Source organism: Panulirus ornatus, chromosome 37, assembly GCF_036320965.1.
Source record: "Panulirus ornatus isolate Po-2019 chromosome 37, ASM3632096v1, whole genome shotgun sequence".
Lineage (NCBI taxonomy): Eukaryota > Metazoa > Arthropoda > Malacostraca > Decapoda > Palinuridae > Panulirus > Panulirus ornatus.
In genome coordinates this window covers 31,122,659-31,141,582 of record NC_092260.1, presented here as the reverse complement: position 1 = coordinate 31,141,582, position 18,924 = coordinate 31,122,659, and the positions used below count along the sequence as shown (strand labels likewise).

General features: G+C 42.3%; 1 protein-coding gene across 1 annotated transcript in view; it reads left to right on the top strand.

The window, feature by feature from the left end:
• Positions 1-9,700, top strand: part of LOC139760736 (uncharacterized) — a 39,773-nt gene extending 30,073 nt beyond the window's left edge. Inside the window, exons 4-7 of the mRNA XM_071684293.1 lie at positions 1,358-1,524; positions 4,027-4,228; positions 5,244-5,370; positions 6,382-9,700. Of these exons, the coding sequence (XP_071540394.1) occupies positions 1,358-1,524; positions 4,027-4,228; positions 5,244-5,370; positions 6,382-6,555 (670 nt within the window). The 3' untranslated portion in view covers positions 6,556-9,700. The remainder of the gene's footprint in view (positions 1-1,357; positions 1,525-4,026; positions 4,229-5,243; positions 5,371-6,381) is intronic.
• Positions 9,701-18,924: the final 9,224 nt, after the last annotated feature.

Sequence of the window (18,924 nt, the reverse complement as noted above, 5' to 3'; positions counted from 1 at the left end):
AGGGTCGTCCATCTCTAGCTGATGGAAGGAAACTCGTGCTTCATCAGACTTACCCCCGCAGAGCATATATCTCTCCTTAATGCTTTCATGAAACTCATGATGCATTTGTAGAGGGTGGGGGTTATGATGGAGAACACTACTATCAGGCAGTCTGTTAGCCATCTGGTGCACCTAAAATATTGTACATGGCTTTGATTTAAAGGAACCAGCCTACATAGTGGGCTCCACGAGGAGTCTAACATAAGAACAGCGCAGCAGGAGTCGTAGGCAAGTCCTGAAGGTGCTTGGAGAGAGGGGTAACAATCTGCCGCGTCTCTGATGACTATAGCATTACTGGAGTAATTCATGAGACTCTCCAACCTGCGAAACACCAACACCAAATGTGTCCTGTTGTAGAGTTAACTAGTCAACAGGCGACCTCATTACGTGCTGATCTGTTAGATAACCTCGGTATGAGCTGACCTGTTAGATAGCCGTAGTATGAGCTGACCTGTTAGATAGCCGTAGTATGAGCTGACCTGTTATATGATCCCAGTAAATGCTGACCTGTAAGATTACCCCGGTATGCGCTGATCTGTAGACCCCAGTATGTTCTGAACTGTTAGATGATATACATTTAGAATGTTCTTTCAGTAAGTAAGGAAAGTGTTTAGTGAAATTCTATGGCCTCTAATGTAGCCATTACGTATGTAATTAGAAAAGCCACTATTTATGAATGGATGGAATATTATGTCATCCACACCATCACTCACCATTATGTTCATCAGGGAGGAAAACACCGTCAAGCCCATCTTTACTGCACCCTAGTCTAGTACAAATATGCTTCAACTTGAACAAATGCATCTACAATTCATCTTCCATATATACGTCGTCATTACGTCCTCCACTTCGCCCTTATCTCAATCACACTTCATGGATTAGGTCAAGTGTTATCTACGCTAAAACCTCATCTTCACTAAACTCTTACCTTCAATTAAGCACAGAGTCCTATCAAATGCCGTCTAAACGATACTCTCGTCTTTAATTTACCCTTATCTTCACAACACCTTCATTTACTCTACATACTCGATACCAGTTCTATCTGACCTGCCTCTTACATCTCAGTTAAAGCACATATCCAAAACATACTTGATACCACTGGCCTTGGTCTGATCCGTAAGTTTCGTATTTTTTATGCTAGCTGGCTCAAAATCTTTCTGCACTCTATTACGTTGCTTTTGTGTTTCTTCTAGTCCTCCACTACCATCTACCCACCTCCCCAATTCCTCTTGCTACGAACAATTCTGTGGGTGACCCGAGGGTGACCCTGATTAACCCTGATGAGCAAAGTCTCAAGATGTGGGTTTTGTGTGTGCAGGTACCGAGTGGTAGCGGAGGTGGTAGCCCCTCAGCGGAGCGTGGTACTTGAACGGCTCTTGCCCCTCACACAGTATCAAGTGTACGTCACCTCCGTGGTCAACAGCACCATGGTCTGGACCTCCCCAGTCGTAACTTTCCACACCACCATCGACTCCACCAGGCATGGTAGGCCAGACGCCCCCCAGTCTTGTAACACGGCAGCCGTTCCTCTTTAATAATTTTTTGTATTGCTCTATGAGAGGATATATATATATATATGTATATATATATATATATATATATATATATATATATATATATATATATATATATATATATATATATATATATATATAAATATATATATATATATATATATATATATATATATATATATATATATATATATATATATATATATATATATATATATATATATATTTTTTTTTTTTTTTTTTCATACTATTTGCCATTTCCCGCGTTAGCGAGGTAGCGTTAAGAACAGAGAACTGGGCCTTAGAGAGAATATCCTCACCTGACCCCCTTCTCTGTTCCTTCTTTTGGAAAATTAAAAAAAACAAGAAAGGGGAGGATTTCCAGCCACCCGCTCCCTCCCCTTTTAGTCGCCATCTACGACACGCAGGGAATACGTGGGAAGTATTCTTTCTCCCCTATCCCCAGGGATATATATATATATATATATATATATATATATATATATATATATATATATATATATATATATATATATATATATATGAATGAATAAAGGCAGTGTGAATTGTGTGCATGTGTATATATGTGTCTGTGTGTGTATATATATGTGTACATTGAGATGTATGGGTATGTATATTTGCATGTGTGGATGTGTATGTATATACATGTGTATGGGGGTGGGTTGGGCCATTTCTTTCGTCTGTTTCCTTGCGCTACCTCGCAAACGCGGGAGACCGCGACAAAGCAAATATATATATATATATATATATATATATATATATATATATATATATATATATATATATATATATATATATATATATATATATATATATATATATATATATATATATATATATATGGAAGCGGAAGTGGATCATAGGGTGGGGGAGGGGGCGAAAATCCTGGGAGCCTTGAAGAATGTTTGGAAGTCGAGAACATTATCTCGGAAAGCAAAAATGGGTATGTTTGAAGGAATAGTGGTTCCAACAATGTTGTATGGTTGCGAGGCGTGGGCTATGGATAGAGTTGTGCGCAGGAGGATGGATGTGCTGGAAATGAGATGTTTGAGGACAATGTGTGGTGTGAGGTGGTTTGATCGAGTGAGTAACGTAAGGGTAAGAGAGATGTGTGGAAATAAAAAGAGCGTGGTTGAGAGAGCAGAAGAGGGTGTTTTGAAGTGGTTTGGGCACATGGAGAGGATGAGTGAGGAAAGATTGACCAAGAGGATATATGTGTCGGAGGTGGAGGGAGCAAGGAGAAGAGGGAGACCAAATTGGAGGTGGAAAGATGGAGTGAAAAAGGTTTTGTGTGATCGGGGCCTGAACATGCAGGAGGGTGAAAGGAGGGCAAGGAATAGAGTGAATTGGAGCGATGTGGTATACCGGGGTTGACGTGCTGTCAGTGGATTGAATCAAGGCATGTGAAGCGTCTGGGGTAAACCATGGAAAGCTGTGTAGGTATGTATATTTGCGTGTGTGGACGTATGTATATACATGTGTATGGGGGGGGGTTGGGCCATTTCTTTCGTCTGTTTCCTTGCGCTACCTCGCAAACGCGGGAGACAGCGACAAAGTATAAAAATATATATATATATATATATATATATATATATATATATATATATATATATATATATATATATATATATATATATATATATGTATAGGGAAACGGCAGGGAAGTTTGAAAGAATAGGAAAAATGTACTGGAATGAGTTGAAAGACATCCACTTAGCATGTGGGTGGGCGAAGGAGGGGTGGGCGCGTTGGAAGGTATAATGCATGTTATACCTTGCGTGGATCTTTCACTGTAGAGAAACAAGTGAAAATAACTTAGTGGCCCTGGTAGTGGATGCCAGGAGCTGGTGACTACTATGACCGCTCCTCCTGTCATTTGATCATCAATGACTAACAATTCAGGTATGAAGTTTTCATAAGGTTTAAAGTGAGAGCAGATGTTACGCCATAATATGCTTAGTGAACTACGGAGGCAGATCGTGTTGGCAGTTAGGAGAATTCCTTTATGAGCCAGTATAAGGTTTTTCCTAAAAGACAACAGTAGGAGATACGGTAAAATATTTTTTCCCAATAATAGTCCATGAGGCACTCTGATGGTCATTAGGTGACACACCTGGAGCAAAATTAATGCATAGATAACACCACAATGTTGTGATATGTACCAAGGTAGAGGATACTGAGGGAAAGGGAGGGATGCATATCTCTTCAACGAAGGGAGGTTTGTACCCGAGGGCACATCATTTTGTTGCGTCGTAGCCCACAATGACCTTCCTGGGTGAGCTGGCGGCATCAAAAGTCAATGTTGGCGGAGTTAAGTTGCCTGATGTTTTGAGTCAGAGTACCCCCTTAGTGGCTTCGGGATTTACTGTTCAAAAAGGACTGGCTTCAACATATGTATATTTGATTATTCCTCTGAGCCTTTTTGAGGTGTTCCATCTACTGTGTGTTGCAGGTAACATAACTGGCCGCATCTTCAGCACGCCCACAGTGCTGGGAAATGTGGACGTGAGTGTGGGCGGACTGGAGGGCAGTGTGAACACCATGGACGGCGCAGACCACAAGGTGGGTCTGGTTCGGGTTCGAGCTGAGGAGGTGGGCATCGTTCTCCTTGTTCTGGGTGTCTGGATGTTCGCCATCGCCCTCTTCTTTAACAGGTGAGAGAGAGAGAGAGAGAGAGAGAGAGAGAGAGAGAGAGAGAGAGAGAGAGAGAGAGAGAGAGAGAGAGAGAGAGAGAGAGAGAGAGAGAGAGAGAGAGAGAGAGAGAGAGAGAGAGAGAATCCTCATGAACAGTACGTGCAACAGTGCCAAAGGCGTTTATTCTCTGGTGGCTAAGTGTGTTGTCATGTTGAGGGTTGGTGAGGTGCCACGCGTGTTAACCTCGTGTTAACTTTGATCGTTGCAAGACTGGACTGAGGCTGCAACAGCGAACACAGTTAAGTTGTTGAGGGGATATTGACCACCAACACCACACAATAAAAATGAAATATTTCCTCAAGTTTTGATGTGATGTGATCGACTTCTCACTTCTCCTTCCTATCCTTCCTTACCGTCTCTCACATAGTTCTTCAGTGGGGAATGAAAAAAAAAGAGATAGATCTGTGTTATGCTTGAAATGTAATATTACTTCTTCAGGTCGAACTTTTGGTTTATCAAGTTACTAAGAAAAGTATAGAGCGTTTACATGCAATTTCTGTGAAATCGATGTAACGTTAACAAAAAATTTGTCGTATTTCATCTGTAAAGATATAACAACAAACCCCAATTGCATCATGTTTAGAATTTCACTCTAAAAACTTTGTTGTTGTATGAATAAAAAATTACACCTGAGAATAACAAGAAAAAATAAGGTAAAGATATCCTGCTTAAATGTCGTAATGGTTATATATAAGACCTGAAGATCAATGAGCAGGCCATCTATCACCTCACCACCAACCTCCCTCCCCACTCCCTCACCACCAACCTCCCTCTCCACTCCATCACCACCAAACTCCCTCCGCACTCCCTCACCACCAACCTCCCTCCCCACTCCCTCACCACCAACCTCCCTCCCTACAGCATGAAACAGCTGGTGAACTGCCTGCCCGTCCATGACACAGACTGGTGAATCATTGGTCCCTGCATGGCACAGACTGAGGAATAGCATCAATATATCTTTTCTGTTTTCTGCAGGTGGGGGAAGATCCGAATGCTGGAACCTTATCAGGAACCATACAAGGAGACACCGCCTCAGCTGCTCCAGCACCGGCCCTCCTGTCCTATGGCCGACCCCTGCGCCCTTCCCATCAATCCTCATAAGGTACACCTACCAACAGCGATTTCCTTCCTACTGTAATTTCACGTGATATAAACCAGTCCCTCCCCGCATCCCGAACAGCCCAGGTCACCCACTACTAGACTTATCTTTACCCGAGCATCACAGGCCACTCGCTACGAAACTTGACCACCAGTCCAGGTCACTCACTGTTAGATTTCCCTTGATCCGACCAGCCTAGGATACTCATTACTAGACTTCCTTTAAGCAGATCAGCCTATTTACTGCCAGACTATCAAACGTTCCTTGACCTGACCATCACTTGTACTATGTGTGGATAAGACTAAATTACCTGGACAACATTTGTCAGTTTACAATTATTCATTTATGTCATCTGAGGTACAGTGGTCTTGTTAGCCATGCTAGCTGTGTTAACCATAGTGTCCATGTTAACCATGGTGTCTATGTTAACTACATTGGATGTGTTAACAATAGCGGCTATGTTGACCACAGTGGCTGTGTAAACCACGGTGGCTGTGTTAACTACAACGGCTGTGTTAAGCACAGCGACTTTGTTAACCGTAGTGGGTGTGTTAATCACAGTAGCCATGTTGACCACAGTTGCCGTGTTATACACAGTAGCTGTGCTAACCACAATGGAGATGTTAACCACAGCAGTTGTGTTGACCATAGTGGCCGCGTTAACTAATACTGGCTTTGTTACCACAGTTTCCATGCTAACCATAGTGGCTGTGTCAACCATATTGGCCAAGTTAACCATACCGGCTGTGTTGACCACACTGGCTGTATCAACCACAGAGGCTGTGTTAATCACGCTGGTCTTGTTGACCACAATCTCCTTGTTAACCACATTATAATGTTTTCTCCTTCTTTTTCCCTCCACCACCCATGAACTCCACTTTCTCCACGCATCCCACCTGCGCACTTCACCAACCTTGAGTCCCACCCTCTCCACTTCTCGTGACCCCAACTTTCTTCACTACCCATTACCCCATCTTTTCCACTACCGGTGATCCTTATCCTCTCTCCTACCAGGTGGAGCATATAGGGATCCGCCGCCCCCGCCAAAACTCTGTTTTCGTTGGTCGGACACGGTCACATAGCCTGGAGGTGCACCCGCCCAGGAGGGTGAAGAGTGCCCTCAACCTGACAACGCTGGTGCTGCAGGAGACCGAGGAAGAAGGTGCCATGGCCACCACCCTCACCTAGCTCCACCCTCAGCTACCCTGACTTAGATGGACCAGCACCTGGTGTCTCCCAGGTGGACCAGCACCTACTGTCTCCCAGGTGGACCAGCACCTACTGTCTCCCAGGTGGACCAGCACCTACTGTCTCCCAGGTGGACCAGCACCTACTGTCTCCTAGATGGACCACCACTTACTGTCTCCCAGATGGACCACCACTTACTATCTCGCAGTAGGACCAGCACCTACTGTCTCCCAGTTGGACCAGCACCTACTGTCTCCCAGGTGGACCAACACCTACTGTCTCCCAGGTGGACCAACACCTACTGTCTCCCAGGTGGATCAGCACCTACTGTCTCCCAGTTGGACCAGTAACTTCCGTCTCCCAGCTGACTCAGCTAGGGCCTTCACTCACCCGTAAGATTTCACTAGCCTCTTAAAGAATCACTGTCACAGGCCATTATGTAGTCCTCACCTACCTGAAGGTTTCCCAAACTTCACTTTGCTGGTGGGTCACCTATGTCACCTGGCAGGAGTCATCCCATCCACGTAGCTGAGGAAGTTATCATAATCATCCTGCTAGGGTGTTACTACCTCCACCCCGGGGGATGACTCATCAGCTTCATCTATCAAGGGAACATCGGTCCGCCAGGGACACCGTGGACTGCTATGGGAACCATGGTATCCTAAGGTTTATCAGGGGCACTAAGGTCTACCAGGGGCATCATAGTCTATCAGGAGCACCATGGTCAACCAGAAGCACTACGGTCTACCAGATGGAATCATGGTCTACCAAGGGCAACATGTCCCACTAGGGACACTAGGGTCCACCAAGGGCACTATGGTCTGCCAGGAGCACCATGGTCTACCAGGAAAATTACGGTCCACCAGGGGCACCATAGTCTGCCAGGGGAACCAATGTTTACCGAGGGCACCATGGTCTACCAGGGGCATCATGGTCCACCTGGGTGATCATGGTGTACCAGAGGCACCACGGCCTACCAGGGGCATTATGGTCCACCAGGGTGATCATAGTCTACCAGATGCACCATGGTCTGTCAGGGGCACTACGGTCCACTAGGGGCACCATGATCTGCCATGGGTTCAAGGTGTCTTAGCTTGGAACGTCATCACTTCTCTTAGACTGTGGTACAATGTTTCTAGTTATGACCTCAGTAGGTATGCCATACACTACTCTCATCAAACCATGCAATAGACAACTGCCTTATCTACCTACAGATTCCATTAGTCTCGGCATTCTTCGCTTGCTCCTAGCTGGCAGCACTTTGCTCACCTACTTCATCTACTTAGGGGCTACATAATCACCACCTTTGCCTATTTGGGGGCAACACGGTTCACTTCCTTCATGTGGAGGACAAACCATGGTCATTACTTTCACTTGGCTGGGGGTATAACTACCATCAACGGTGGTCAGTGTGGCAGGTCCACTGTATGGCTGCCTCACACACTCTACTGGGGGCCTCACTAAGCGACCCTTGTGGCTCATACATGAGAGGCCAGTCCCCATTTTGACGATGGCATTATATGATAATGAAAGTAATCATAATGTAGAATGAAGATGATGATGATGATGGGAATGATTCTGATCGATCATGTCAATAACAGTTACGGTAAAGTGATGATAATATGACGACGATGATGATAACGATAGCCGAATATGTTGGTGCTGGAGATGATGGTAATTGCCGTCTTGATTGTCATAAAAGGCGTTTGATTTCTGATAAGATTATCATGAAAATGTGAAGGTAACGAGCGGGGAAGGAAACGCGAATGTCAAGCTTGAAAAGAAATTGTTGTATTTACTAATAGATGGTGAGTGGATTATATAGCTAATGTTGGAGAGGTAGATGATCAGTGATGGATATAGCTACTCGAGCGTAAGAAACTCTTCTTGATCTTATGAACCTATGTAAGCAAGAGCCAGTGTGTTAGTCGCGATAGCTGCTGTATGAGGCAATAACGAACTAAGTATTGAGGGTCGTGTGTACTGTAGAGACATATAAACGAATTCCCTTAGAGTAAAGAAAAGAATAAAGTTTGGCTGTGTTTATCTACAAGGTTCTGGAAAACATGACTAAATACAGCAAAGCTAATAGAACCATCGATCACCAGGATAATCATTTTACCCATGTTCAATGTGACGCATATTTTCATGGTTGCTCTTGCATATAAGACTGTTCATATTGATGTTGATTTAAGAGCTGCATGAATATCTGTAATAGGTAACCGAACTGATATGACCAGTGTATTCCCCAGTTCATACTAGCTCGCCATTTGTTGACAATATATCTCTTTCTAATATAGTTTGCATCGGTAGAATATTCCGATCCAAGCAACTGATGGAGATTCTAATTCCCTGAGTTGAATAATTGCTGTAGGTTCCAGTGCCTTCCATCGAAAATTGCTGTAGGTTCCAGTGCCCCTGGCTTAGGAACTGCTGAAAATTCTAGTATCCTTTGGTTACGAACTGCTGGGGGTTATATTGCCCTTGGGCTAGGAACTGCTGGAAGTTCCAGTGCCTTTGGTTAAGGAACTGCTGGAGGTTCCAGCGTTCTTGGCTGACAAAACATATTTTCTCTGAAACTATGACATACACCTTTTGCCCTAGAGGTAGTAAACGCAGATCCCACACGCTGGTAGGAATGCCACAGTATCTTACGAAAATTTCGACCTTGTAGTGTAAAAGCATGTACAGCTAATACGCCTTAGCTTCTTAACTTGAGCAAAATCACTGGACAAGAGTTACAACCTCGATAAAAACATCACTACTATGCTTCTAGCTGTTTTCCTCTCTCACAGCATATTCTTAAGACTTTCTACAAGACAACTCTATCAGCGTTATCATATGTTTTTCCAAAGTCCAAAAGTGCCACTTACAAATCCATCTGCTTTCCTAAGTAGTTCTCACAGATATTCTTTAAAGCAAACACCTGATCCACACATCCTCTACCACTTCTTAAACCACACTGCTCCTCCCCAATCTAATGCTCTGTAACTGCCTGCACCCTCTCAATCAATACCCTCCAATTCTACTTACCAGGTTTACTCATCAAACTTACACATCTGTAGTTTGCACACTCACTTTATCCCCCTTGCCTATATACACCGGCAATATTTATGCATTACGCCAATCCTCAGGGACCTCACCATGATCCATGTATATATATATATATATATATATATATATATATATATATATATATATATATATATATATATATATATATATATATATATATATATATATATATATATATATATATATATATATATATATATATTTATATATATATATATATATATATATATATATATATATATATATATATATATATATATATATATATATATATATATATATATATATATATATATATATTTTGTGTGATCGGGGCCTGAACATGCAGGAGGGTGAAAGGAGGGCAAGGAATAGAGTGAATTGGAGCGATGTGGTATACCGGGGTTGACGTGCTGTCAGTGGATTGAATCAAGGCATGTGAAGCGTCTGGGGTAAACCATGGAAAGCTGTGTAGGTATGTATATTTGCGTGTGTGGACGTATGTATATACATGTGTATGGGGGGGGGGGGGGTTGGGCCATTTCTTTCGTCTGTTTCCTTGCGCTACCTCGCAAACGCGGGAGACAGCGACAAAGTATAATAAAGATAATAAAAATATATATATATATATATATATATATATATATATATATATATATATATATATATATATATATATATATATATATATGTATATATATATGTATGTGAGAAATACTTAGAAAAGCAAATGGATTTGTATGTAGCATTTATGGATCTGGAGAAGGCATATGATAGAGTTGATAGAGATGCTCTGTGGAAGGTATTAAGAATATATGGTGTGGGAGGAAAGTTGTTAGAAGCAGTGAAAAGTTTTTATCGACGATGTAAGGCATGTGTACGTGTAGGAAGAGAGGAAAGTGATTGGTTCTCAGTGAATGTAGGTTTGCGGTAGGGGTGTGGGATGTCTCCATGGTTGCTTAATTTCTTTATGGATGGGGTTGTTAGGGAGGTAAATGCAAGAGTTTTGGAAAGAGGGGCAAGTATGAAGTCTGTTGGGGATGAGAGAGCTTGGGAAGTGAGTCAGTTGTTGTTCGCTGATGATACAGCGCTGGTGGCTGATTCATGTGAGAAACTGCAGAAGCTGGTGACTGAGTTTGGTAAAGTGTGTGAAAAAAGAAAGTTAAGAGTAAATGTGAATAAGAGCAAGGTTATTAGGTACAGTAGGGTTGAGGGTCTAGTCAATTGGGAGGTAAGTTGAATGGAGCAAAACTGGAGGAAGTAAAGTGTTTTAGATATCTGGGAGTGGATCTGGCAGCGGATGGAACCATGGAAGCGGAAGTGGATCATAGGGTGGGGGAGGGGGCGAAAATCCTGGGAGCCTCGAAGAATGTGTGAAAGTCGAGAACATTATCTCGGAAAGCAAAAATGGGTATGTTTGAAGGAATAGTGGTTCCAACAATGTTGTATGGTTGCGAGGCGTGGGCTATGGATAGAGTTGTGCGCAGGAGGATGGATGTGCTGGAAATGAGATGTTTGAGGACAATGTGTGGTGTGAGGTGGTTTGATCGAGTAAGTAACGTAAGGGTAAGAGAGATGTGTGGAAATAAAAAGAGCGTGGTTGAGAGAGCAGAAGAGGGTGTTTTGAAATGGTTTGGGCACATGGAGAGAATGAGTGAGGAAAGATTGACCAAGAGGATATATGTGTCGGAGGTGGAAGGAACGAGGAGAAGTGGGAGACCAAATTGGAGGTGGAAAGATGGAGTGAAAAAGATTTTGTGTGGTCGGGGCCTGAACATGCAGGAGGGTGAAAGGAGGGCAAGGAATAGAGTGAATTGGATCGATGTGGTATACCGGGGTTGACGTGCTATCAGTGGATTGAGTCAGGGCATGTGAAGCGTCTGGGGTAAACCATGGAAAGCTGTGTAGGTATGTATATTTGCGTGTGTGGACGTATGTATATACATGTGTATGGGGGTGGGTTGGGCCATTTCTTTCGTCTGTTTCCTTGCGCTACCTCGCAAACGCGGGAAACAGCGACAAAGCAAAAAAAAATATATATATATATATATATATATATATATATATATATATATATATATATATATATATATATATATATATATATATACACTGAAAATCCTTATAAATCAAGAAACAACACAGTCACCCCCTTTACTAATGAATTCAACTGCGATACCATCCAATCCAGCTGTCTTGCAGTACTTCACCTTCCACAAGGCCTTCACCACCTCTTCTTTCTCGGCCAAAACACTCCTCCTGGCTCTCTCACTTCGCAAACCACCCAACCCAAAACACCCTTTGTCTGCCACACTGTCATCAAATACATTCAACAGTTCTTTAAAATACTCATACTACCATCTCCTTACTTCATCATTACCTCTTATCACTTCCATTTTTACCCCGTTTAACGATGTTCCCATTTGTTCTTTTGCCACAACATCACCCTCACGAGAGAGATGATCGGGAAGGGAACGTCTTTATTAGACACTTCAACCGACCTAAAACGCTTCCAGATACTCGAAGCCCTCTACATTAAGGAGATGCCCGAGCATGAACCTACAGACTGACGATCTTCTAGTTTAACCTAGTGCTTGACGTCTAACCTGTCCCAGCGAGAACAGGACGGGAACTGGTTACGTCACGCACCAGAACGCCCCGCTGACCTGAGGCGGCCAGCTTTCATTGGTTAGACAAGGAAGTAGCTGCCTACCTTATTCATCTTTCATTGTCAATAATTTTTCCTTTGATCTTTGATTTTTGTATATAAACACAGACCATAGCGCACTGTCCTAACACTGGAGAATGTGACACGAGTCACAAAACTTGTTGTGTTGTGTTGTGTTGTGTTGTGTTGTGTTGTGATGTGTTGTGCTGTGTTGTGTTGTAGTGTGTTAATGTATACCTGAAAAGAATTACACTACTGGTTTCTATTTGAGTTTGGTTTTACCCTTGTTATGAAATTGGCCAGTTCGTTGGTAATCTACTTGAGCAGTATAAGAGAAATGTTAGACAGATTGAGAACATCAGCAATAAACTGATAAATGTTGAATTAACAGTCATATTCAGTGATATATTAATATGAATGCGTCACGATCAGCGGTGCTAACTGCTACACCATGGATGTCTACATTCTTTCTCTCATTCCCTGACCAACTCTCTCTCTGTTTGACGTCATTCATCTCTATCGTCTCCCACTATGTTCTGAAGCCTCCCCGCCCCCTTCCTGTGCTCAGACATTCTTGGTATACATTTCGAATGACACCTCTGAATCACCCTCACTGGGTCACACCCATGAGACACTCCCACAGGTCGCATCCCTGAATTCCCCTAATAGGTCGCACTCGACACTTGCTTGAGGATGCACTCGGTTGGGTATGTTCCGCGGAGACGGGGACTTATCTCGTTCCGGTCCTGCAGTACATCAGTCCTTCCCCTTCCAGATAGAACGCGGGAATTAATGTTAAGAATTGAGTACTCGGAAGAGATCTAACACCAATTATCAAAATACCAAAGACTTTGATAACATGATAATTTCATCATTTTAGAGAGAGACTTAAAGACAAGTAACAATGGTATGAAATCGAAAGGAATGAGATATTATAGTAACTTAGGCAAAGTTACCAAAGAGTTGCAGAACACTGGAATAACTATGGCTCGATCCATTAAACGTGGAGACCATAGATACATTCATATCAAGGCTAGAAAAATACGTCATTGATATCGTTGTTAGTAGATGAACCTGCTTGAAGACGAAAAAAATACTTCATGAAAAGATTAACTTTTTCTTTTTAAGCTCACTGTAGGTAGACGAGAACTTTTCCCGTTCATATAGCCTTTAACATTTCCAAGGAAGTTTATTCTCTCCAAACTATATGCTCTTTCTTCTCATTTTTTTTCCTTCCTATTATTGGACCAGAGGGAGCGGTGAGGGATGATGCGCTTTCTGCTTTACTATTTCGTTTCTACTTCAAGCAAGGTGACATTATGTTCCCGGGAGCTGACTGCTTGTGTGCTCCCACCGCTATCTAGACCACACAGTACTCGGCAAGCGGCTGCGTCACTTGATTACTATGTGGCTGTTGGTAACTCAAGGATGGTCCATTTTGATAATTGTTTCTATCCTTACACTTCGAAGCTTCGGAACTCTGCACCCTCTCATGTCTTGTCTGATAACTATGACCTGGTACATTTCAAAATACAGGTTTTTCACATCCTCCAAGGTTCGTAAATACTTTCTCTTGTCTCTTTTTCTCCCTTTCATAATTCTGTCTCTTTTTCAATTAAGGCCCGGCCTTGATGTGGACTTTTGTCCGTCCCTGGAGTCTCCAATGTTAAAAAGAAAAAAGAAATAACTTCTTAATGCACCATCGGGTCTCCTGTATCTGCCCAAAGGTATTCCCATTTACCTGTCTCGCTCCTGACCCAAGCACCCTATAATAATTGACCTGCCTCACCTTTGGTTGTCAACACCATGATCTACCTAGCCGTAGCAACGTGCTTCCTGACTGCTGACCTTTAACTGCTGGCCCCTAACTATCAACACATTGCCGAACCCTGCTTGATCTGCCTTGCCTCTGATCCTCCACCTATGCTGGCTCACGACTGGCCACCAACAACCCAGACCTAAACATTACAATGACATAAAACTGTGTCAAACTACATCAGTTATATGTGTGAGATAAATAAATGATTCCAAAACTGATCTTGCTTTTCATTTCTGGAGAGGCTTCCTCTGTCACACTGTGGAGCAATTATTTAGCACCAAGAAACTTGTAAGGATTCAAGTGGAGAAATCTTGAGATAGTAACAGAATAAGAGCAAAGGAAGGGTTGGCACTTTTGATGAGGGAGAAGTTGTGAGACTGTGTGAAATGGAGTGGGTGTATGTGAGTCCAGGGTTGTTGCAGGTTAGAATGAAAGTAAGATATTAGAGGTGGATGATAGTAAATGCTTCTGAGTCTGGAGGTGAAAGTGGGAAAGGCGAGGGAGTGTATTTTGGAAGGAAATGACTGAGTGCTTTGGTAGTTTTGATGCAAGGAGTCGAATCTGGTGTTTATATGAGTTTACATTAGAAAGACAGACAACAGGAGGCCTAATTGGCCTACGACTGGGTTGTCTGGTTAAAAAGAGAAGTGTTCTTAACCTGACAAGAAAATGTAATTCCACTCAGAAGTTTTTTGAGCTATCACCGACTCCCCGTTGCTGCACATTAGCCTTCTACTGCCCTTGTTAATGCTGTCGTTCATGCAGTTTATTTCTGGCATTTTTGTTAGAGTATACCTAATTCATAAGATATTTGTCTAAACGACTTTTGTTAGTTTCCAGTCAGTTGATACCTGACCATCCGATAGAGATTTTTGCATATTTTTGTTATGGTGTATATCAGCTGTCTCCTGACCTCTTTTAAAATCTTGGAGTCCAGGTATTTAAGGACTTCAGAGCTCTTCATTTCTCTAATCATCAACTCTTCTTCATCAGATCCTTGAAACATTATCATTGGTTGCAGTAATCGAGATGTTTCTTCAATTGTGAATCCGAAGTTAAAGGAATAATTTAGTATGGTAGCCATTTCCTTGTCGTCAGTAGTTAGTGTGTCATGTAATGGTCCCATTCTTTCTTTTGTTGTCTTCTTATGTCTTAGATATTTGAAGAATTCCTTGGGATTATTCTTAACTTCCAAGGAAGTTCTTTTTTCTTCCTCGCGTTTACTCTGTCTTATGACCTTACACTCTCTTTGGATTTTGATAAATTCCTGGCGATTTTCATCGGTTCCCATTGATTTGAATTTCATGTTTTATTTTATTGGAAAATCAGTGCTATTCTCCTATTCATTCATGATGGCTTTGAAATATTGCTAAGTTCTCGTAATTCGTAGAATATTTTTACTATCAATCTCGAGTAGTGTGTTATCAGAATTATTCCACATTTTTTTCTTCTGTGTGAACGCGAAGAAGTTTTGTGCAATTGATACTGCAAATTTAGTGTCTAATGTTTTAAAAATTTGCTCGCCTGTTATCTGGGATCAAGAGTTGTCGTCATTTATTTCATAATCTAAATTTATTTCTAATCTAATCAAACTGTGATTGCTGTTTGACAAACTCTCGCCTGCTTCGCAAGAGTTGATTAAGATTGTGTTACTGGTGAGGACTAGATCAAGAATATTTTCATCTTTCGTTGGTTTTTGATTAACTGTTCCAGAAAAGCGTCTTCAGTCACTTCCGTTAGTCTTGTTCCCTCTCGGTCACCTGTTAATGTGTTCCAGTTTATGTTTGGACCGTTGAATTCTTCTACTATTATGACCTCTTTACTGTTTACTGTAGTTTTGATTTCGCTGTATAGCATCTTATCGTCGTCTTCGTTTTGCTTAGGGGGTCTGCAAATAACGCCGAGGCGTAGTTTACCTCTGAACTTGTCGATGATGTCAATACAAAAAGAGTGGTAAGTGTGTGTGCCTACTTTGCTTATCTTAACAGCACTTAGACTGTTATCAACGTAGATCAAAACTCTACCACCTACCCTGTATAAACGATCTTTCGTAAATAGTTTGTATGCGAGAATTGCTAACTTGGCGATTAAGTGTTCATTCTCAGTTTACCCACGTTTCTGAGATTGTAAGGATTTCGGTTTTTCAGTAACTGCATAGGATATAAGATTATAGCGTTTCGTAACGATGCTCCGGGCATTTGTGTATATTATACTTATTTTCCTTGGAGTAGATTTCTTGACCGAATTTGCCCTTTTTTGATGTCGATATGCGTGTTTGTATTATCACTGTTGATGTCTGCGTGTGTAGCTGTAGAAGTGAGACGGTTCTCCATCTGTTTGGGTTCGCCGCCTTACTCTGATCCTCCCCGCACTGGACCCTACCAGCCTTGGTCTTAAAAGTTACCTGAGAGTTGACCTGTAGCTGTGCTAAACCGCTACTTATACTGCTCGAGTTGTACCCAACTGACCCTACTTGACCTTTCTGCTAAATCCTCTGCCTGTAAGATTACCGCTACTCCCCGAGGATCCCTACCGTCAAGGTCCCATCCATCCTCTACCGATAATTTTATAGTGGTCGAACCGGACACCTCGTCCTTCAGACTCTTCGCACTCAGATTTCCCCCCACACTGACCCACCGCCCACAGCTGCCCCCTCACCCTCCTTCATTCTCCTAGTTCCTTCGTTAGCCAAACCGTGATTTACTCTCCTGAGTAGTTTACCGCTATCGAAAAAAGGCCTAATGTTCTTATCTAATACTCTGCCGAGGCGGGTTTTCCCTATTACATTTAAGTAAAGACCATCCCTAGCGTAAAGAGATATATCATGACTAAAATTGTTCCACAGGTCTATACTAAACACACTATCCTCTTCCCTACAGAGAGCTTCGATTCTTCTGTTTATCCCCAGCATTCTACTGAGGGCACATACCTAGGCAGTAATTCCGATATTATAAGCTTCCTACGATTTTCTTTAAACTTGTTAAAAATTTCCCTACACTTCGCTAATATTTCTTCCGATCTCCCATTAACTGCATTGTTCGTCCCCACCTGAACGACAAAAATCACATCCTCAATATTGCTTGAGACTATGCCATCAAACTTTAGAACGTTTTCTATCCTAGCACCTGCATAATACAAGTTCTTCCTATTTTTAACTTTCGCACAGAACTCCTGGTCCTGATGTCTGACTATAGATTCCCCGACCAGGATGACGATGCGATCATCCTGTACTTCACCATCTTGTACGCTAAACCTATTGTGAGTGGAGAGTTCGTTGCTAGAAGGTTGTTCAGTAATGAGGAGACAAGTTTTTCTCGCAGGATGGAAGGTGGAAGTGTCTTCCAGCTTCGTCTCCACGATTTCTATCCTACTATCTAAACTATCTACCCTGGATGCTATACCTGTGTCTATTTCCTGTATCGCAATCGCCTTCGTCGCTAAGAACTCAGCTTCCTCTTCCCATCCTTTCATCTTAACAACTAGTTTCTTCAAAGCTTCGCTGTTTTTCATAACACCTCCCGAAAGCCTATCATATACGTCGCAGAACAAATAAGAAGTGTGCTCACCTTCTTCTCTGAGGACAAATTTCCCTGATGAAATCCTGATGGCATCTAGGGTAGGCAACTCGAGAAGCTGGAGTCATCTTCTGGGATTTCACCAAGATTCAAAGAATTTCACTAAGATTCGAAGGATTTCACTGAGATTCTAGGGATTTCATTAAGATACAAGTAGGGTAGTGAGTGGTGGAATGAGGAAATCAAATCACTAGTGAGAGAAAAAAGGGATATGTATAGGCCGTATTTTCAGATAGTATGAGCAAACAAATGGGGGCGGTACAAGAGAAAGCTACAGGAGGTCAAAAGAAAGGTATGTGAGCTGAAGAAGAGGGTAAATGACAGATACAGTGAGAGTCTTGATTCTGAAGAGAATAAAATGTTTTGGAGGAAGGTGAATACTGAAAGGAGAATAGGAGAATATATAGGGGCAACAGCGTGGAGAGCAAATGAGGAAGTGGTAACAGGCAAAGATGTGGAAAAGATATAGGGTAAGTGTTATGCAGGATTGTTGAATGTATTAAAAGATAAGGGGGTGCTTGCGTTGTGTTTGGGGCGAGGCATCATGAGAAGCGAGAGCCCTGGGGAATAGTTTGGTGTATAGGGAAAGGGTAGGGAAAGCTTAATTGCGAGAGTGGATGGGATTGCAGTGTTCTCAAGAAAGGGGATAACAGTCTTGCTAATTGGTTACTAGTTAGGGTTTTCAGTGACTGTATGGTCCACAGTGAGATACCTGAGGGTAGAATAATGCATGTATAGTTTCTTATATATTATTGTTGTGGCGGCATAGGAAAATGAATACCTTATTCAAGCCTCTCATTTTCTTTTTTTTATGATTACCCTAAGGCAAATATATGAAAGACACATGGTGTTATCCTTTCTAAAGGCTCCTGTAGCTCAAGGCAACGCCACTTCCAGTAGCAAGAAAATGTACATTTCTTTGGGGAGAGAAGTTCTTTGACGAGACTGTAATCCCAATGATACAGCCTCACCAATGTGACTTCACTCGCCATGTCACCTCGAGCAGCCGGAGTCCGGTAACACCCATCTTATCATCATCTTTTATTATATATGTATCATCATATATTCATATATGAATACATATCCCAGCACACTAATCATACGTCATCTCTGTAGCTTTTACATGAGGCAGTACGTGTCACGCGTGACACCAGTGACGTTGTATCTTCACATTGCCACTGCAGCAGATGAAACACCTCACTTCACACCACCTAGGTCGATCTCCTCGCCACATACCTCAACCATGGACCAGC